Source organism: Vulpes vulpes, chromosome 16 (genome assembly GCF_048418805.1).
Source record: "Vulpes vulpes isolate BD-2025 chromosome 16, VulVul3, whole genome shotgun sequence".
NCBI lineage: Eukaryota > Metazoa > Chordata > Mammalia > Carnivora > Canidae > Vulpes > Vulpes vulpes.
This window is the reverse complement of record NC_132795.1, coordinates 19,082,843-19,105,662: the sequence shown is the minus strand read 5'-3', so window position 1 is coordinate 19,105,662 and position 22,820 is coordinate 19,082,843. Positions and strand designations below refer to the sequence as shown.

The following is a 22,820-nucleotide window of genomic DNA, read 5'->3' as shown; positions in this document are numbered from 1 at the left end:
AGTCTTCCTAAGCATCTCAAATTCAAAGACAACTGCATTATAGAAGACTATTCAAAGACATATGCTGTACAGTAAGACATAAAGTGATTAATTCCCAAATTGAAGGTCACAAGAGATGTTGATTTGTGATCAAGTGACCTCACAAAATCAACTCCTTGTACTTTACATTAGGGTGAGCAGCATAGACTCATTTGTTTAATGATGGTAATGATGAGTAAGGAATTTTAGGAGGGCCAGCTATTTGGTAAAAACAGTTTAGTGGGAAGGTATTCTTTCTTTTTTTCTCTACTCAAGTCTGGGTTAGGGTACACTGAGAAACATTTATACTTAAAAACTAGAATGTTAAACTGAAAAGAAGGAGCAAAATAATTCAGATTGCCACAGATGAGCCAAGTAGTTAAAATTTAATAGATACAAAGCAAGTGAAGATGCCATTTTGTGAAATACTGCATCAGCATTCACTAGATTTATATAGTAATACATTTTTTTAAAGACTTTGTTTATTCACGAGACACACACACACACACACACACACACACACACACACAGAGGCAGAGAGGCAGAGGGAGAAGCAGGCTCCATGCAGGAAGCCCGACATGGGACTTGATCCCCGGTCTCCAGGATCACACCCTGGGCTGAAGGCAGCGCTAAACCACTGAGCCACCTAGGCTGCCCCTATTTTCTTTTTTTAAAGTAGGCTCCATGCCCACAGTGGGATTTGAATTTATGACCCTGAGATCAAGAGTCACATGCCCCGTGGGCAGAGCCAGCCAGGAACCCCATAATATATTTACTATTTTTTTGGCCCCTCCCCCCTATTTACTATTAAATTCTTTTTTTTTTTTTTATTTATTTATGTAGTCATACAGAGAGAGAGAGAGAGAGAAAGAGAGAGAGAGGCAGAGACATAGGCAGAGGGAGAAGCAGGCTCCATGCACCGGGAGCCTGACGTGGGATTCGATCCCGGGTCTCCAGGATCGCGCCCTGAGCCAAAGGCAAGCGCCAAACCGCTGCGCCACCCAGGGATCCCCCTATTTACTATTAAATATATTACTACATACATTATAAAATTGACTACTGCATGCATTATAAAAATCAACCCTAGACTCTGACTTCCTACATTAATCTTCCCTTGAGATACTGTTGTATTGGATTAATGCTTTATAATAATAATAATAATACCTTGGGAATTGTATAGTTGTAGAAAAACCCATTATATATACAATACCTCATTTGCTTTTTATATTTCCCTATAGGTAGGATTTGTTATTCACTTTATTTCTAAGTCTTTTCACATATTGCTTAACTTCACAAAATTTTTGTGTTAGAATCAAGTGTAAGTAGTCTTATTTTATAGCTGAGGACACTAAATAATAGGGAATTAGTGACATGAATTCTGATGCCTCCACCTTTGCTTCTCTTTTTCAAGATTACTTAGGCTATTCAGTCTTTTGTGGTTCCATACAAATTTTAGGATTGTTCATTCTAGTTCTGTGAAAAATGCTGTTGGTATTTTGATAAGGATTGCATTAGATCTGTAGATTGCTTTGGATAGTAATGACATTTTAACAGTGTTTGTTCTTCAGTGAGCATGGATTGTCTCTCAATTCTCTGTGATATCTTCAGTTTCTTTCATCAGTGTTTTAGAGTTTTCAGAGTGTATGCCTTTCACCTCTTTGGTTAGGTTTATTCCTAGCTATCTTATTATTTTTGGTAAATAATTGTAAATGGGTTGTTTTCTTAATTTCTCTTTCTACTTCTTCATTATTGATGTATAGAAATGCAACAGATTTCTATACGTTGATTTTTGTATCTTGCAATCTTATTGAATTCATTTATCAGTTCTAGTACTTGTGGGAGAGCCTTTTGGGTTTTCTACATATAGTGTCTGCAAATAGCGAATGTTTTACTTTTTCCTTACTGATTTGGATGCCTTTTATTTCTGTTGTCTGTTGGCTGTGGCTAGGACTTCCAATACTGTGTTAAATAAAATGATGAGAGTGGACTTCTTTGTCTTGTTCCTAGCCATAGGAAAAAAGTTCTCAGTTTTTCCCCATTGAGTTTGACGTTAACTGTGGGTTTTTCATATACGGCCTTTATTATGTTGAAGTATATCCTTCTAAACCTACCTTGTCGAGGGTTTTTATCATGAATGGATGTTGTACTTTGCATTTATTGAAGTGATCTTACAGTTTTTGTCTTTCTTCTTATTGATGTACTATATCTCACTGATTTATTTGGGAATATTGAACCACTGTTGATCATTGTATTCACATGGTGAATGATTTTTTAAAATGTTTTGTTGGATTCAGTCTGCTAGTTTTTGAGGATAATTGTATCATTGTTCATCTGAGATATTTATTCCCCTGTAGTTCTTGTGTATGTGTGGTGTCTTTATCTGGTTTTGGGATCAGGCTGATACTCCCTCATAGAAAGAGTTTGGAAGTTTTCTTTCCTCTTCTATTTTTTACAATTGTTTGAGAAGAACAGATATTAACTCTTCTTTAAATGTTTGGTAGAGGGGATCCCTGGGTGGCGCAGCGGTTTGGCGCCTGCCTTTGGCCCGGGGCACGATCCTGGAGACCCGGGATCGAATCCCACATCGGGCTCCCAGTGCATGGAGCCTGCTTCTTCCTCCGCCTGTGTCTCTGCCTCTCTCTCTCTCTCTGTGACTATCATAAATAAATAAAAATTAAAAAAAATAATAATAAAAGTTTAAAAAAAATGTTTGGTAGAATTCACTTGTGATGCCATCTGATCCTGGACTTTTGTTTTAGGGGAGTTTTTTTGATTACTGATTCAGTTTCATTGCTGTCCAATAGCGTGTTCAAATTTTCTATTTCTTCCTGATTGGGTTTTGGGAAGTTGTGAGTTTTAGGAATTTATCCATTTCTTCTCGGTTGTCCAATTTGTTGGCATATACTTTTTCATAATATTCTCTTATAATTATTGTATTTCCTTGGTGTTGGTTGTTATTTCTCCTCTCCTCTTTCATTTGTGGGTTTGTTCTCTCTCTCTCTCACTCTTCCTCTCTCTAAAGCTCACCTGCTCTTACACCTCAAGAGTATACTTTTACTTTAATAAACTTTCCTGCGTGTGTTGCTTCTTTGCTGTGCTGTGTCTGTCCTTGAATTTCTTGTGATTAGAACAGGAACCTTCAGCAACATCTTTGGGAGGGGCTGGGTTGAGGCCACAGGGGGTGGGCTCCCCCAAGTTTACTCAGCAACAATTTAACCTATGTTTACTTTACCTGGTTCCAAAATATGATAATAGATAACATTTATTGAGTGTCAGATGCTTTATATTTATCAGTTAATCTTCATACCTGGAATAGGGTATTATTATCCCAGTTTTATGGAAGAAAAACAAACAGGTGGATTAAGTACCTTGCCAAAGATCATACATAGCTAGGAAGCCAAGAATCAAAGATCTAAACCCAAAACTTTTTTTATTCCAAAGTCTGCATTATAATCAGATTTAACTCTAAATTAAACAATTAATGAACTATCAGAATTCATCACATGGAAGAGGATACTTCCTGTCAACCTAGAGTCTATAAAAGATAAGGGACTGTAGGATATGCATTAATATATTAATGGGAGAACTAATTTTTTTCCAAAGTAGTATTAACACTTTAATTTTATTTGCAACCCACCTTGATCTTTGAAATATCTTACAATAAAATATTTAATTAAAAAGATATTATAAAGATTTAATAAATAGAAGGACAGTCTTTAATTTTTCTTTTTTTTTAATGTAAGTTCTATGCCCAACATGGGGCTCAAATTCACAACCCCCAAATCAAGAGTTCCATGCTCTACCTAGTAAGCCAGCCAGACACCGTTAGGGACAATCTTTAAGGAACATTAGCACTGAACCACTTCTTAGATTTTTGTAAACCAGATAGTTCAAAGGATATTTAAATTAGAAAGTAAGCATTACATTCTGTAATTCATACACATTTGGAACTCTTTAGATTTCAGATCTTTTCTAGTTTTCCAAGAGTATCTATTATAAGTGGATGTTGACTTTTGTCACATACCATATCTTTTGAGATAATTATATAGTTTCTCTCCTTTAGTTGGTTAAATTGGTGAAATGAATAATGTTTTTTTTTTGTTTTTATTTTAATTACAGTTAGTTATCATACAGCATTATATTAGTTTCAGGTTTACAATACAGTGATTCAGCCCTTCCATACATCATCACCTTTTGCTCATCACCACAAGTGCACTCCTTAATCTCCACCACCTGCTTAACACCCCCCCCCACTTCTCCTCCCCTCTTGTAGCCATCAGTTTGTTTTCTATGTAAATTGATGTTTAAATGATACATGTCATACGTATCTTCTGCTACACATGCACACATTTTCTCCAGCTATATACAAAGTAATTGGGTCATTTGGATATACATATCTTTAGCTTTCCAGATAGTGCCAAACTGATTATACATGTTTATGCTATAACTAACAGCATATGATGATTACAGTTTCATATCTTTAACAGTACTTTTATTGTCAGACTTACTAGTTTTTTAAAACTGATAAATATTTAGTGTTTTTAATTATGGTTTTAATTTGCATTTCCTTAAGTCAACTGAGTTTGAGTACCTTTTCAAAATTTGTTCACCATTTGTATTTCCCTTCCTATGAATGGCCAATCCAAATATTTTGCTCATTTAAAAACTTAGTTTCTATTACCTTTTTATTGGAATTCTATGTATATTCCACAAGGAGTCTTGTATTAAAAATATGTATTGCAAATATATTTTCCCATTCCAGGGGGTCTTTTTGCTCTCTTTACTATGGTGCTTTTGAGTAACAGGCTTTTAAAATTTTAATGTAGTTAAAGTTACCAATTTTTTCCCTTATGACTAGTACTTTGTTACTTTTTTAAGAACTTACTGTGGGGAAATCTAAACTGGCCTATGCAGACAGTCCACATTTAACAGGTTGTTTTATGGCGACAGTCCAGCTAAAGTTACAAGCAGCATCCAGCACCAGCCATGTAACTGAAGATGTCTCCAGATTATTTCAGCTCTCCGCCATGGAGTCATTCTCAGCTTTTGAGTTTTCCAGCTGAAGTCCAGCCATAGTAGAGCAAAGACTAGTTATCTCTTCTTTGCTCTGCCCAAATCCCAGGTTCACAGAATCTGTGAGCACAATAAAATGGTTGTTTTATGCCACTAAATCTTACTAAGTTTTTTTTAATGCATAGCTTAATTTTATTATATATACTTGCATCATTGGATAAATTTAGAAAAATGGGAGGAAATGCACACTGAGTTGTCATGGTTGTCTTTGGATCATGCATATTTACAAATAATGACACAAAACTGGCTAAGAGGAAGAGAAATTTTACTCAAATTTAAAGATACCAGATGAATTTCTAAATATTTATTTTTTAATTTATTTAAACAAAAAATAACAGTTCATCCATTTTTTCACACCCCTCAACCCTTGTCTCTGGCAACCACCAATCTGTCCTCTGTATCTATGAGCTTGGTTTTTATCTATTTAAAAATATATTTTTTTTCTATTCCACATATTAGATCATACAGTGTTTATCTTTTTCTTTCTTATTTCACTGAGCATAATGCCTTTGAGGGGCACCAGTAAGTTTTAAGATGGTTTGTTACATGAGAATTATAGAATAGGGGCACCTAGGTGGCTCAGTTGGTTAAGCGTCTGCCTTTGGCTCTGGTCATGATCCCAGGGTGCTGGGATCCAGCCCCCAGTCAGGCTTCAGGTGCTGAGCAGAGAGCCTGCTTCTTCACTCTCATTCTGCCCCTCTCCCTTCCCCACTCCCTGACTATACTGTCTCCTGCCTTGACTTTCAAATAAATAAATAAATAATCTAAAAAAAAAAAAAGATTGGTAGAATAAAAAGACCATGGGAACCTTTCAGAATAACATTGTGATAGATGCAACTTAATAGTTTTTAGACTCTGGAGATAGTAATAATATTTTAAGAGAATCAAACAAACCACGTTCAGTTATCCTGATGTTGGGAATAGGGTAGTGGGGCAAACTGCAAATTGTTCTCCCCAAATCCATCTTCATAGTATTAGCTAGGTACATGGGTTCCTACTGTGAAATAGTATTTCCAATATCCTTTCTAGCTGGATGTAGGTGTTGACTAAGTCTTGCTCATGGAATATGAGGAATGCAACTTCTATGGTACCCAAAAGGAACTGGTCCTTTATTTCCACTTTCTCTTCCTTCCTATATGCTGGTTAATAAGGACAAGGTTGGAAGAGAAATGAGAAAGGGAAAATTAGGGTCCTTGAGTCTCACTGTGGAATGGAGTTGCCCTCTTATCTGGACAGTTTTCCTACCTTAAGACTGTTAGAAAGTTTTAAAATTCGTGTCTTATTTAATCCACTGCATTTTATATCTGTGCTATATTAGTGTAAACTGTCCTCCCACCCCCTACCTCCTAACACAGGTAGTTAAAAATAGGAGCTGAGAGACAGAAGGACGATAGGATTCCCAGGAGCAGAGCCTAGGAACTTGGCAAGGTTGGAAATTATCAAGACATCATTTTATTTAAGATTTTATTTATTTATTCATGAGACACACACACACACACACACAGAGGCAGAGACATAGGCAGAGGGAGAGGGAGAGGGAGAAGCAGGCTCCATGCAGGGAGCCCTATGTGGGACTCAATCCCAGGACTCCAGGATCATGCCCTGGGCGGAAGGCAGGTGCTAAACTGCTGAACCACCCAGGGATCCCAAGACATCACCTTAAAGCAAAATCTGTAAAGGATGGATCAGGAATCTAAGAAGGAAAGGAAATTGCTATCTTTAAATAATCTTATGCTGTCTCAGCTGGTCAGTTACTGGCCACTCAGGTCTCTGGAATTTATAATCACTTCTACAACCTCTATTATTTTTAACAGCTATTAAAACTGACTGATGAGAAATAAAATTTATAATGCATAAAATACACAAAATGTCTAATTTGGCTTTTAGAATTTCTTGCCTTTTTTTTTCTATATCCCAGTCAAGTGGAATAACTAACTGCACTTCTCCCTCTCTTTAATGATAAACTCTACATAAGGTAAAGTTTAACATTTTGGCTTTAAATGTACAGTTCCTTACCATTCAGTACATTCACACTGTTGTGCAACCATCACCACTATCCATCTCTAGAACTTTTTATCATCTCTAATTTTAACTTTATAACCATTAAATAAGAACTGCCCATCCTACACCACCCTAAGTGGTTATCTTTTTTTGTTATTACAAAAAAATATTAAATATCAAATAAAACATCAAAAAACCTTTAATGAAACTGAGTGGATAACTGCAAGCAGTAAGAAGATATAATTAGGAAAGTAGGCTTTTGTATGACATTCTATTTGTAAAATTATTCAGCCGAGGGTATATTCTTTACAGAGGTCCTTGGTTTCTCACCTGGAAACCTAAAAACTAAATTGAAAATTTTTCTTTAATTTTCTATTCTCCCTCTTAATTTGTACTGAAACAAGCTTTTGTTTCATTTATACTTACTTCTTTAGGGCACTATTTTCCATTTACTTATCCACAGCTGGAAACCATAATCTTCTTGATCTAATGTGTTTCACCATGATGAATCATGTGATAAACAAAAACAAGTGATCCTTTTGGCAGGAAAAAAGTATGAGAATGTAATGCTCAGTAAACAAAGATCTTTTCCTTAATTAAATCCATTATAATAAAATAGGAAAAGTGAAATATGTAACTTTTTTCAGAAATGTCTTCAAGAAACTGTGAAGCATTTCATGTTTTAATCATTGTTGACTGCCTTTAATATGTGTCAGTGTCAATTTAAGTAGGAACTACCTGATTTCAGATTTTTTTTTAAGGGTTACCTTTTTGATTACTTAAAAAAAAAGATTTTATTTATTTATTCATGAGAGACAGAGAGAGAGAGAGAGAGAGAGAGGAAGTGACACAGGCAGAGGGAGAAGCAGGCTCCATGCAGGGGAGCCTGACGTGGGACTCCATCCTGAGACTCCAGGATAATGCCCTGGGCCGAAGGTGGTGCTAAACTGCTGAGCCACTGGGGCTGCCCCCTTTTTGATTACTATTAAAGGTTTGTTGTAAAATGTAAAATGAAAGCCCTGTAAGTCATGGGTCTTTACCTCTGACATGCTACATCTCATAATCTTAATTCCAAATAAGCTGATAATTATTAATTTACTTTATTACTCAAACAGAAAAAATAAAAGCCAGTAAATCTAATGAATATACAAATCAAATGAATTATCCAAAAAACTGAAAACCAATGCCAGATGCAGTTCCTAAAAATGCTACTAGATTAATGTCAGAAATACAACATATTCTTTACTTTTCCTGTGAAGAATGTAGGGAAAAAAGCAATTGAGATGTGCAGTTGTACCCACATACATGGGGTAGAGATTACAGAGTTTTTTTTTTAAGATTTTATTTTTAATTAATCTCTATATTCAAAGCAGGGCTCAAACTTAACAACTCCAAGATCATGAGTCACATGCTCCACTGAATGAGTCAGTCAGGTGCCCCTCATTTTCTTAATTCTTACAGTATTGTATTGCTGTAAGAAAGAAATAATACTTGATACTTAATAAGTAAAGAGGTATCAGATATTAACTCAAATTTGAATTAGAGCAATTGGATTTCAAGAAAGCTGCTTTCTTAGAAAAAGAAATCTCTCCCGTCTCGAAATTTTCTTCACATTTAAGAAAAAAGAAATAATTTAGAAAATGGTAATTTATAAGTAAAATTTCCTGCAATTTCTTTTTTCTTCTTGATTAAAGGTTTTTTTTTCTCTATTGTACACTGTGTAAGTCTTAACTTTTAATTAACTTCCCAGCCACCATAGTAAGTTTATTATACATGAAAGTGAAGTGGTTTTCTTTCATGTTTCAACTGAATTTTAATAACTGTATTCTGTGTATTGGGAAGAGTGTAGGATTACATGTTGCCTTGGGAAAGATATCACAAGGTCTAGGACAACAAATATAATTTTAACCTTGTCAGGGCCTTGCTTTAAGACTCTCATTTTATACAGAATGAAATAGAAATCATTGAGCCAGCATTCAGGACATACTAAGAATTAGTTGCAACCTTTATGTTCCTAATCCCATCTCCTTCTTCCACCCTAGCTAGACAGCTCAAGTAAATCATGGTCTCTCCAAAATTCAGAGGAGAATTTCCTTGGTAGTAGCATTCTTTTTTCAGAATTCTTTCCTTTATGCCTGGGCACTCAAATTCTGACATTCTTTTAAGGTCTAACTCAGGTACCACTTTCCTCCTTAACTGTAGTAATCATTTGGTGGTATCTCTCTGCACATCTCTCCACTGAATGTCCCCACCCCTTTAAGAATTCTATTTTGTTCTATTTATATTCCTTTCCCTATCTTATGTTTCAGATCTACCTCTTCAGTCCTGAGTGCTAATGAGCTTGTCAGAAAGGTGTATACCCAACCCTGAGACCCTGACCTGAGTGGAAATCAAGAGCAGATGCTTAAGTGACTAAGCCATCCCGGCACCCTCTGAAGGACACCTTATGTGACTAGGAAATCCTGGGCACCTGAGGTTCTCAACTGGGGATGATTTTGCCTTCAGCTTTGCCCCCAGGATATATGGCTTTGTCTGGAGATAGTTTTGGTTGGTGTACCTTGAAGATACTATTGAAGTCTGCAATGAACAGGATAATTAGTCCAGTCCAAAATGTCAGTAGTGCTGAGTTTGAGAAAGTCTGCTTTAAACTCATCGTCCTATGGACTATGAAAAGGCAACACAGTATAGCCAAAAAAGCCTAAATTAAGGAGTTCTAGTTCCTGCACAAATGGTGCATTGCAGGACAAGTCATTTAACTTATTTCTCTATCCTCTGTTTCCTACAATGTAAATTAGCTCTAGACCTGCACTGTCCAGTAGGGTAGTCATCAGTCACATATGTCTATTTAACTTAAAATTATATAGAACTAAAAATTTCTCTGTTGCACAAGTCACACTGCAGTTGTTCAGTGATGTGTGGCTAATGCCTACTGCAGTGAACAGATGCAGAACATTTCCATTAGATGTGGAACATTTCCATCATTGCAAAAATCTCTAAGGTAACTCGCAGTTTTCTAGTTTTGTGATTCTAATTTTTAAAAATTTTATTTTAAGTAAACTTTGTGCCACATGTGGGGCTCAATTCACGACCCTGAGGGGTGCCTGAGTGGCTCAGTCAGTTGAGCATCCAACTCTTGGTTTGGGATCAGAGTGTGATCTTAGGGTCCTGAGATCAAGCCCTGAGTCAGGCTCCATGCTCGGCAGAGTTTGCCTGTCCTTCTCCCTTTGCTCCTCCTCCTACTCTTTCGCTCTCAAATAAATACAATCTTAAAAAAATAAAACCCAAAAAACTCATGACCCTGAGATCAAGAGCCACATGCTCTGCCAACTGAGCCAGCCAGGGACCCCTAGTCTTGTGATTCTGAAAGAGAATACATAAAGTAATGTACATTAATAAAAGAATAGTAACTTGTAAATGGGTAGCTAAGGAATTTTGGAATAACCCATATTCCAGTTAATACAATCATAATCAGAGTATTTGTATTAGCATGTCTGAACACTGAAGCTTAGATAGCTTTATGGGCACCTACTGAAAAGGTATGGACAAGACTTCCAGTTTCTAGTTCAACATGTAAAGATCTTTTTAAAAGATTTTATTTATTTATTCATGAGAGATACAGAGAGAGAAGCAGAGACACAGGCAGAGGGAGAAGCAGGCTCCATGCAGGGAGCCCGATATGGGACTCGATCCTGGGTCTCCAGGGTCATGCCCTGGGCCGAAGGTGGCGCTAAACCGCTGAGTCATCTGGGCTGCCCAGCATGTAAAGATCTTGAAAGTCATCACTCCATCCTAACACCAAGTAAAAAGCCAAACAAACTGAAAACTCAACAATCTTACTTAGCTCCATCAGAGATGTGAAGTCACAGGGCAAAACAGTACCCCCAAAATTGAAGAGACAGAAATTGAACACGAGAGTTACAACTTATCAGAGCAGAAATCCTGAGGAAATTCCTCGCTATTGTGATGAGAAAACCTAAACTATAATTGATGGATTGCTATAGGCTCAAACTGGACAAGTCTGAGAGTTAAAAACTCTAGAGAGTCCCACTCACGTTGGGGGGCACACTTTTGGGAGTTTTATTTCAAGGAGCTCGACCAAGTTCTTATAGTAAATATTGGAGAAAAATCCCCTCATGCTTCTGGTAGGGGAAGAGGGAAAGGAACTATTTTCGAATAACCAGAGCATTCTGTTCTTTTTAACAAGGTCTGACATCAAGAGAAACTATTTTACCAGAGGATGACTGATGAGGAGTCAGAGAAATACCCAACTCCAGCCATCCTTTCCCACTTAGGTGGGGTAAAAGCTGAGAAACACTCCGGAGGTTTAGAGTTCACAGCTACAGGCTTACTAAAAAATTGAGACCTAATCATAGGATTATAGGCAGTTTCCCTTACCCTAATATCTTACCATCTCACTACCGAAGGCCTATTTATTGTAGTTCCTTTTACCTTGCAACATCATGTCTGGTTATCAAAAACTGACAAGGCATACTAAAAGGCAGAAACTGTGTTAGTTTGAAGAGATAGAGCAAGCATCAGAACCAGACTCATATGGGAGGGATGTTGGGAATTACCATACAAGGAATTTAAAACAATTATGATTAATATGCTAATAGATGCAGTAAAGTAAACAGCATGCAAGAAGAGATGGATAGTGTAAACAGAGATGAAAATTTGAGCTCTTCATTTCTGTTATAGTGCTTTTGATTTGCAGCATTTCTTTTTGAATCTTAGAATTTCCATCTCTTGGGGTGCCTGGGTGGCTCAGTTGGTTAAGCGTCTGCCTTCAGCTCAGGTCATGATCCCAGGGTTCTGCTCAGATTCAAAAAGAAATGCTTCATATCAAAAGCGCTAAAACAGAAATGAAGATTGACTTTTATTAGTAGACTAAACATGGCTGAGAAACACCCTTTGAGCTTGAGGATATGTTAATAGAAACTTCCAAAATATAATCACAAACAGAAAAACCCTGAAAAATCAGAACAGAATAGCCAAGAACTGTGGGACAACTACAAAAAGTGTAATGTGTGTATTAGGCACGCTAGAGGGGAAAAAGGAACAGAAAAAATATTTGAAGAAATAAAAACCGAGAATTTCCCCAAAGTAAGGACAGACTCTACATAACAGATCCAGGAATCTGAGAGAACACCAAGCAGGATAAATGCCAAAAAATGCTATACCTAGGCATATCATATTCAAATATTAGAATATCAAAGACAGAGAAAAATCTTGAAAAAAGCCAGAGGGGGAAAAATACCTATTAATTTAATTTTTAATATTTTTTAAATTTTTTATTTATTTATGATAGTCACACAGAGAGAGAGAGAGAGGCAGAGACACAGGCAGAGGGAGAAGCAGGCTCCATGCAGGGAGCCTGACGTGGGACTCGATCCTGGGTCTCCAGGATCGCGCCCTGGGCCAAAGGCAGGCGCCAAACCACTGCACCACCCAGAGATCCCCCCCTATTAATTTAATTTTTAAAAAAGATTTTATTTATTTATTCATGAGAGACAGAGAGAGAGAGAGAGAGAGGCAGAGACATAGGCAGAGGGAGAAGCAGGCTTCTTGCAGGAAGCCTAATGTGGGACTGGATTCTGTGACTCCAGGATCATGCCCTGAACCAAAGGCAGATGCTCAACTGCTGAGCCACCCAGGCGTCCCAAAAATACCTGTTTGTAGAAAATATAAAGATAAAAATTACGTTTGCTTTCTTTTCAGAAACCATGCAAGCAAATAGAGAGTGGAGTGAAATATTTAAAATACTGAGGCAAAAAACACCAACCTAGAATTCTGTACCCTGTGAAATTACCCTTCAAAAGTGAATGGGGGTGAATAAAGACTTTCTTAATCAAAATAAATACATAAATAAATAAAGTAAATTAAGGGAAATTCTTGCCTTACAAGAAATGGTAAAGTTTTTCAGAGGGGTACCTGGGTGGCTCAGTCCGTTTAGTGTCCAACTCTTGATTTTGGCTCAGATCACGATCTCACGATCTCAGGGTCATTAGATTGAGCCCCATGTTGGGTTCCATGCTGGGTATGGAGCCTGCTTAAGGTCCCCCCATTCCCTCTGCATCCCCCCAGCACTCCCTCTCTAAAAAAAAAATTGTTCTTCAGAGAGAAGAAAAATGATATAGGTCAGCAACTCCAATCTACATAAAGAAAAGAAGAACATTAGAGAAAGAATAAGTGAAAGTAAAATAAGACCTTTTATTATGCTTCTTTTTAAATGTTCTAACAATTGCTTAAAGCAATAGCCACAATACATTCAAGTATGTGTATTTATGTATATATGCATATGCCTGCTTATGTATAAGTGAAATGGCAGCAATGACACAAGGGATGGAAGGAGGAATTAGGAAATATTTTGTTATTATAAGGCTCTTGCTATGCCTGTGAAGTAGTCTAGGGTTATTTAAAAGTGGATTTGGATTACTTGTAAATGTATATTGCAAATTCTAGGCAACCACTAACAAAAGAGCAAAGAGAGAAGAGTAAATGATATTATATAGAATGTTCAATTAAACCATAAAAGGAGGGCAGCCCAGGTGGCTCAGCGGTTTAGCACCGCCTTCAGCCCAGGGGGCTTGATCCTGGAAACCTGGGATCGCCTTCCCATGTTGGGCTCCCTGCATGGAGCCTGCTTCTCCCTCTGCCTGTGTCTCTGCCTCTCTCTCTCTCTCTCTGTCTCTCTTTCATGAATAAATAAAGTCTTAAAAAAAAATAAAAGGAGGAAAAAGTGGAAGAAAAAATAGGAATAAAGAATAATGGCAACAAATAAAAACCGGTACAAATATGGTATGTATTAGCACACATATATCAATAGTTATTTTAAATATCAATGGTCTAAATACACTATTTTTTTAAAGATCTTATCTATTCGTTTGAAAGAGAGAGCACAGGGGGAGCTGCAGGCAGAGGGAGAGGGAAAAGCAGACTCCCCACTGAATAGGGAGCCTGATGTGGGGCTCAATCCCAGGACCCTGAGATCATGACGTGAACTGAAGACTTAACTAACTGAGCCATCCAGGTGTTCCTAAATACACTATTTAAAAGACAGATTGTCGAAGTGGACTAAAAAATAAGACTCAACTATAGGTTGTCTACAAGCAACCAACTTTGAATATAAAGACACATATAGATAAATGGGCAGAGAAAGAAAAAGCATCCTAACACTAATTAAAAGAAAGCAGGAATAACTATATTAACCTCAGAGCAGACCCAGAGCACAAAATTTATCAGGGATAAAGAGGGGCATTACATAATGGTAAAGAGGCCAATTATCCAACAGAATATAAAAATTCTTGGGGTGCCTGGCTGTCTCAGTAGAACTCAACATCACTATCAATCATATTGAATATAGTTGACATCTATTAGCTGCTTCACACAACAACAGCAGAATATATATTCTTCTTAAGTTTACATGGAAAATTCACCAAGATAGACTCCATTCTGAGCTATAAAACACACCTTCACAAATTTAAAAGAATAGAAATTAAAGGGAAAACTGGGAGCCTTTCCCCTTGGGTCAAGAACAAGACAACCGTGTCCATTCTCATCACTTTTATTGAACATAGTACTTGAAGTTCTAGTTACAGCCATCAGACAACAGAAAGAAGTAAAAGGCATCCACATCATTAAGGAAGAAGTAAAACAGTCACTATTTGCAGATGGCATGATACTATATATATAGAAAACCCAAAAGACTCCACCATAAGAATACTAGAACTGATAAATGAATTCAGTAAAATTGCAAGATAGAAAATCAACGTATAGAAATCTGTTGCATTTCTATACACCAATAATGAAGGAGAAAGAGAAATTAAGAAAACAACCCATTTACAATTGCACCAAAAATAATAAGATACCTAGGAATAAGCCTAACCAAAAGGGTAAAAGGCCTGTACTCTAAAAACTATAAAACACTGATGAAAGAAATTGCCAAAGCAATCTTGAAAAAGAAAAGCAAAGCTGGAGGCATCACAATTCCAGACTTCAAGTTATATTACAAAGCAGTAGTAATCAAAACAGCATGGTACTGGCACAAAAATAGACACACAGATTGATGGAACAGAATAGCAAACCCAGAAATAAACGCACAACCGTATGGTCAATTCATTTTTGACAAAGCAGGAAAGGATATCCAATGAGGAAAGGGCAATTTCTTCAAGAGTGTTGGGAAAACTGGACAACTACATGCAAAAGAAAGCAATAAGACCATTTTTAACCCTATACATGAAAATAAACCCAAAATGGATTAAAGACTTAAATGTGAGGCTTGAAACCATAAAAATCCCAGAAAAGAACACAGGTAATAACCACTTTGACTTCTGCCATAGCACCTTTTTTCTAGATATGTGTCCTGAGGCAAGAGAAACACAAGCAAAAATAAATTATTGGGACTATTTCAAAATAAAAAGCTTCTGCACATCAGAAGAAATAATAAAAAAAAAAACTAAAAGATGACCTACTGAATGGGAGAAGATGACATCTGATAAAAGGTCACAAAGAACTTCTACAACTCAATAACCCCCAAAAAATAATCCAATTAAAAATGGGTAGAAGTTATGAACAGACATTTCTCCATAGAAAACATGGCCAGCAGACACATAAAGAGATGCTTAACATCACTCATCATCAGGAAAATGCAAATCAAAAGTACAATGTGCTATCACCTCACACCTGTCAGAATGGCTAAAACTGACAACATAAGAAACAACAGGTGTTGGTAAGGATATGTAGAAAAAGGAATGCTTGTGCACTGTTGGTGGGAATGCAAACTGGTGCAGCTACTGTAGAAGATAAGATGGAGGTTTCACAAAAAGTTAAAAAAATAGAACCACTTTACAATTCAGTGATTGCACTACTTAGTATTTATCCAAAGAATACAAAAATACCAATTTAAAGTGATACATGCACCATATATTTATAGCAGCATTATCTACAGTAGCCAAATTATGGAAACAGCCGAAGGGCAATCAGTTGATGAATCTATAAAGAAGATATGAATATATATATGAATATTATTCAGCCATAAAAAATACTGTAATCTTGCCATTTGCAACAACATGGATGGAGCTAGAGAGTATAATGGTAAGCCAAATAAGTCAGAGAAAGACAAATATGATGTCAATCATATGTGGAATTTAAGAAACAAATGAGCAAAGGGAAAAAGAGACAAACCAAGAAATAGACTTTTAAAAATTAATTTATTCGAGAGAGTGTGCATGTGCATGCGAGGGGGGCAGGGAGGAGCAGAGAGAGTGGATCTTAAGCAGACTGCATGCTCAGTGGAGCTCCATCTCACAACCCTGAGATCATGATCTGAGCCCAAACCAAGAGCCTGAGCCAACTGAGCCCCCCAGGTGCCCGAACAGATACTTATAGAGCACAAACTGATGGTTACCAGAGGGCAAGTGGGGTGGCGTCGTTAAGTTTAATAGGTGATGGGGGAAGCCCAGGTGGCTCAGCGGTTTAGTGCTGCCTTTGGCCCAGGACGTGCTAAACCACTGAGACACCCAGGGGTCCCCAGGGCCTACTCCTAAAACCAAAGCTTATTCCCACTCCAGGGAGCTATCAGAAATCTCAGCCATGGAAGACTATTGGCACCTAGCTGATAACTAGATGCCATCTAAATGCAGCAGAATTTGACAAATTCAAGAAGGGATTTTTTTTTTTAAGATTTTATTTATTCATTCATGAGAGATACAGGGAGAGGCAGAGACACAGGCAGAGGGAGAAGCAGGCTCCATGCAGGGAGCCCGACATGGGACTCCATCCCAGGTCTCCAGGATCACACCCTGGGCCAAAGGCAGGTGTCAAACCACTGAGCCACCCAGGGATCTCTCAAGAAGGGATGTTTAATAATACACAGACTTATAGTAAAACAGTCTGCAAATATTTATTGGGCACCTGTTGTGTATGAGACACTGTTCAAGGACTTGAAAGTATATACCAGTGAATAAAGTCCCTGTTTTAATAGTGCTTACATTTTAATAGAGGGAATTCACAATAGACAAATTATATGTTAGCTGATAAGTGCTGGAGTGAAAAATAGAGTAGGGAAGAAAAAGGGATGCTATTTTCTAAAAGAGGGTGAAGGAAGGCTTTACTGATGTCTTAGAATGTCTGGGCTGCTGTAACAAAATACCAGAGACTTGTAGATTACAAACAATTTTTTTTTTTTTTACAGTTTTATAGCCTAAAAGTCCAAGATGGGTGATTATATGAATGCCATCTTCCAGGTCCCAGACTTCTTGTATTTTCACATAGTGGAATGGGCTAATGAGCTCTCTGAGATCAATTTCCTAAGAATACTATTGCCATTCAAAAGGGCTCCTTCCTCATGATCTATTTTCAAAGGCCCTACCTCCTAATACCATCACCGTGGGTGTTAAGATGTCAACATATGGATTTTGGAAGGACACATTCAGACTATACTAACGGAAAAGGTGATTCTTCAGCAGAGGCTTGGAAGACTGTGTGTGGACATGTGCAGAAGGAGCATTCCAGGAGGAGGGACAGCTTATATAAAATTACTGAAAATGGGAGTATGCTTTGTGAATTTTAGAAGCAGCAAGGAAGCCATTGGTCTGGAGTGAAATAAGGCAAGACCAGAATAGTTGTGAGAAGTTTTTTTGTTTTGTTTTGTTTTAAAGATTTTATTTATTTGTGAGAGACACAGAGAGAAAGAGGCAGGGAGAAGCAGGCTTCCTGCAAGGAGCCCGATGTGGGACTCGATCCCAGATCCCCAGGATCATGCCCTGAGCTGAAGGCAGATGCTCAACCACTGAGCCACCCAGGCGTCCCTAGTTGTGAGAAGTTAAAGAGACATAAGTGTGGGAGGAAAACACAGGTCCTGCTGTTTTAAGTGTGGCATGGGAATCTACTGGAGAGTTTTTTAGCAGAGGTGGGACATTTTATTTCTGTGTTAAAGGATCACTGTGCTGTGTTGAGAATAATCCATGGGTGGAGAGAGTGCAGAGAGACAAACTGGATCGCCTTTACAATCTAGAAAAGATTTAGTGGTAATTCGCCTGAGAGGGACAGTGATGGGGCAGCCTGGGTGGCTCCGTGGTTAGCGCCGCCTTCAGCCCAGGGCCTGATCCTGGAGACCGGGGATCGAGTCCCACGTCGGGCTCCCTGCATGGAGCCTGCTTCTCCCTCTGCCTGTGTCTCTGCCTCCTCTCTCTCTCTCTGTGTGTGTCTCTCATGAATAAATAAATAAAATCTTAAAAAAAAAAAAAAAAAGAGTGAGTGCTGCTAGTGTATAACAGGAGAAAATGAATGGGCATGGCTGTGTTGCAACAAACTTTATTACAACACTACAACTTGACTTTTACCTTTTCTCCAAATGTCACTAAATATTACTCTTTAATACTAATTGTTAAATACACACCGAGCAAAAACAGTCTGCAAAACCTAGAATGTTTACTCCGGCTGTTTAGTCTTTCAAGCTTGTATAGATGAAACAAGACGGGACATTAGTTGGTAATGGTCGAAGACGGGCGAGGATATGTGGGGTTTATTGCACTAGTTTACCTTTGTATATATATGGTTGGCATCTCTCAAAATAACAAAAGTTTGATAGATGTTTAGGGGTGTTAAAGCTGGTTGTGCGTCTTCCCATCCCGTTTCGACAAACGTCGCCTGAAAGTCGTGTAAATCTGGTAAATGCAGCCTTTGCTTTTTTTCTTTTCCTGAAAAGGCAAAAACCGTTTCAAGCCTTTAGGGTTGTCAAAGGAATCCCTTTGGATTGGGCATTTGGCGGCCGCGAGAGTGGGAGGCACAAACGCGATGGGGGAAAGGGGCTTTGGTTTTTTTTGTTTTCACATTCATATATGTGTATATATATATATATATTCACTCCCAAGACCAACCCCCTTTTTACAAGGAATCAGGACAAAATCCCCGTTAGTTATCACTCCAGGATTCCCCGCCCTCAGATGAGTCCCGGAAATGACGCCGTCAGCCCAGCGCTACCTCCGTCCGTCCTCAGTAGCGGCGGGGCAGGAACGTCAGCACGTCGGTCCTCCCGCAGGGCCCGCACGGGGACGACCCGCCGGAACGCCCCAGCCGGCGCCAGTCCCCGAAGCTTCGGGAGTCCGGGAGACTGCGACTGCGCAGGAATGCCGGGGCGGGACTTGAAGTGACCCCGCCCCCTCCCAAACCGCGCGACCAATGAGCAGCTCCTGCCCCGGGGCCGAGTAAATCCCCAGAGGCCGGAGTGATTAGCCGAGACCTGCCCCGCCCGCCCTTGGCTTCTCCGGGCTCTCGCTCCCCGCCTCGCGCCGCCGCCGCCCCGCCTCCCTCTCTCTGCCGCCCGCCTCCCCTCCAGCGAGGTGACACGGGGCTTCGGCTGGGGAAGGGGGCGAGGGCAGTCAGTCAGACGGCGGCCTGACGGCGTCGGCGCGGCCCCCAGCCTGAGCGCGGTGAGGGGTGCGGGTCGCGGGGGAGAAGGGGGCCGCGTGGCGGCCGCGGGAGGGCCCTGAGCGCGCGGCGGGGGGCGCGCCGTGGCGTCTGGGGGCGGCCGTGAGGGCGGCGAGCGCGACCCGGGTGTGCCCCAGGGCGGTCGGCCGGGCTCGGAGGATGCCGAGCTCGGGTCGCCCCATTTCCAGAGCTTCTCTTGGCAGCTTGGCACACACCTTAAGGATTTTGCCTCTGTTTGGGTTTGTGTGGGCTGCGAGGAGGACATTTAAAGATCCCCTGAAAACACTTGGAGGCTCTCTCGGGGGTGCCTGCCCCGCGCGGGAGGGTGCGTCCCCGGCGCTCGGTCCTGGCTGGGGAGGCGGGGAGGCCAGGTGGGCCGGTCCACTTTCGCTCTCCGAGTCTCGTTAAAATAAACAAACCAGGAATTCCTCGCCCTTCTCCCCACGCCCTGCCCTGCCCCACTCAGCGACACACATTCCCAAGTTTTTAAGAAGCTGACTTAGAAAATCCTAAGGGCGGGGCGGGGGGTGTCCTTTGTCTTGAAAATACAGCACTAGTACGTGCGGGTTTCTTTATAAGAAATATGAGTGGTCTCAAAAAAAAAAAAAAGAAATATGAGTGGAAAAAAGAAAAAAAATATGAGTGGCCCTGGGGCGAATTTGTGGTCCCGAGTAGTCCTCTTTCAGGGTCCGCCCTAGAGGATTCTGACTGTATTGATTGGTGTGAGGTACTGTGTTGGCTGCGACGCCTGCGTGAGGCACTGCGCTCTGGAAAATCAATCCCCATAAAAGCGTAGCCGGTTGTTTGCAGGAAGTGAAGTAGATAAATCTATAGTTCAGATAAATCTACAATTATTATTATTATTTTTTCAAGACGGCCTCTGTTCCTACCAAACCTTTGCGTATTTTTTTTTTTTCTCTCACAGATTTGATTAATCCTCTCCCCCACCCAACCACCTACCACCGATGAGGAGAAGTTGGAGTGACTTGGTTGAACTGAATTTTATTCACCAGAAGACAGTCCCGTTTGTTTCACTTCTTTACGTTTTCCCTGCTGCTTTGGGCTTTACTGTAACGGCAGAAAAACTTGGAAAATAAAATGAACATGCTGTGGTCTTGAACATAAATTTTTTTTTTTCCTTGAGGAAAAAATTAAAGTGCCAGAGTGAAAGCCAGAATGGCATCCAGAGAGAGGCTCTTTGAACTTTGGATGCTTTATTGTACAAAGGTAATTGTTTTCCTTTTTATTTCTAAGTTTTGAAATACTTTGTTATAAGATTTTGTGACCGGCCTTATTTTATTTACCGGATACTAGCAGATTTTTATTCATAGTAATGACCCGAAATTTAGAAACATGGACTTTTCGGTCTTCCACTTTTCCTGGGTTTGAACACAGCACAATACTGACACACTTTTAAAACATGTAGGTATGGTTTTATTTGATAATTTTCTGAAGGGATCCCCAAATTATATCCCCCAGAGTTAATGACCTTAGGAGAAAAATAAAATACTTCTTTTCCTGCTTTTCTTTTCCCCCCACAAATAGGGGTAGGATAGGGATATTTTTATGAGAGGAGCCTTAACATTTTTTGTATAATCTCTTAATTGGCTTAAAAAAGATTATTGATTATGTAAAAATGTTACTGACTTGAGGTGGTTATAAACTTATTGTGATGATAGCACTTGATGAATATTGGATCGTTTGATCCTCACAATAGTCCTGTGAGATGGGTATTGTAATTATCCCCTTTTACTGACCAGAAAATTGATGCAGAAGTTAAAGGGGCTATTGAGAAGTAGAACCACCTGAGTTGTTAAATCCATGCTTTTATCCATAATGACTCCTTAATTTTTATTTTATACAAGAGAATTTTTTGTCTTTGAATTTTTACATGTTAGCTTTGATTTTAGGTTATTGGAAGAGAAGGATACTATTTGAAAACATGTTTTTCAAGAAAAGAGCTACATTAACCACTTGAAAGATATTGGCAAGGGTCAGGAAACATCTCTAATTTACTACTTGAGTTTCTTTAGCTCTGTGGTGAAGTTCTCAAGTCTCAGCTTTTATTTCTGCATTATCCCTTCAGGCTCCTTTTTTATTCAGCTTTTTAAAAAACAAGTTACTCTTTAACAAGTGATCTCAGTTATCTCTAATACTAAATTTTAGAGGTCACAGTGGAATTTTCTTTGACTTCCTGGTTTGGTATTTCTTAGTTACTGAAGGACATTTACTTTGAAATGTTTGATAGTGGATTTTTAAAATAGCTTTTTAGTCTTGTGTAATTTAATGCCAGAAATGTCTTTTTAAAAATAGACCATTCTTCTAATAAAAAAGGAATCTAATTCAGCACTTTTGAAAATAGTCACTAACATACATGTCAGCCAGAAATTAAAATGCATTTTAGTATGAATGTTGATTGTTTAAAAATGATTTATTTAAAAATTCATTAAGCTTAGGAGGTTTTACATTTTCAGGATGACAAAAGATAAATGGGGTTAGATCTTAATTCTGCTTTGTAGGTAGAGCTCTTGTTTTGTCATTGTGCTTATTGAAAAGATGGTATAAGGGCACTTGGCTGGGTCAGTTGGTAGAGCATGCAACTCGTGATCATGGGCTTGTGAGTTTGAGCTCCACATTGGGTGTAGGGGTTACTTAAAAATCTTTAAAAAGAAAAGATAGTATAGTTTGTTGGCATACCCAGAATTTTATTCTTGATGACCTTTATTATAAATATGAATCCTTACTCTTTTATAAAGATGTTTAAGTAAATAACGAAGACCCTTCACGGTCAAATTTTAAAGCCTAATTTTGGACAGGAAGATAAACCCCTCCTTTTAAAATTTTTTGGATAGGGCAGCCCTGGTGGCTCAGCAGTTTAGCAGCACCTTCGGTCCAGGGCAGGATCCTGGAGACCCGGGATTGAGTCCCATGTCAGGCTTCCTGCATGGAGCCTGCTTCTCCCTCTCCCTGTGTCTCTGCCTCTCTCTCTCTCTGTGTCTCTCATGAATAAATAAATAAAATATTTAAAAAAAAATAAGGTTTTTTGTATAAATCCCATTTTTATGTTTAAGATTTAAATCAGTTGTGCACTTAAGATTTAAAATTTTTTGACTATTTTCAAAAATTGTTATTAAAATAATGATTTATGTTTCATCAGTTCATGGGTAAGCTTGTAAGCTAGATAATGTGTAAGCTAGACAATTCAAGTAGTTTCCAAATATACATCATATATTTAACACTTCTGCTCCCCGTGAGAATGATTACCAGATAGCCAGTTGTTCTTTACACTGTCCAGCCTT

General features: G+C 38.8%; 2 protein-coding genes across 6 annotated transcripts in view; both read left to right on the top strand.

Annotated features, from left to right (window-relative positions):
* Window positions 1-20,647, top strand: part of CARF (calcium responsive transcription factor) — a 105,969-nt gene extending 85,322 nt beyond the window's left edge. For 2 of the 4 annotated variants that reach the window (XM_072741996.1, XM_072742001.1), the window contains one exon: window positions 20,447-20,647. The gene's annotated coding sequence lies outside the window, so the exon portion shown is untranslated. Of the gene's footprint in view, window positions 1-9,401; window positions 10,508-20,446 lie in introns of those variants that run through there. The other 2 variants (XM_072741991.1, XM_072741995.1) reach the window with 2 other exon arrangements.
* Window positions 19,291-22,820, top strand: part of NBEAL1 (neurobeachin like 1) — a 180,684-nt gene continuing 177,154 nt past the window's right edge. Inside the window, exons 1-2 of one of the 2 annotated variants that reach the window (XM_026002514.2) lie at window positions 19,291-19,523; window positions 20,447-20,748. In XM_026002514.2, the coding sequence (XP_025858299.2) occupies window positions 20,698-20,748 (51 nt within the window). In that variant the 5' untranslated portion in view covers window positions 19,291-19,523; window positions 20,447-20,697. The remainder of the gene's footprint in view (window positions 19,524-20,446; window positions 20,749-22,820) is intronic. The other variant, XM_072741979.1, reaches the window with a different exon arrangement.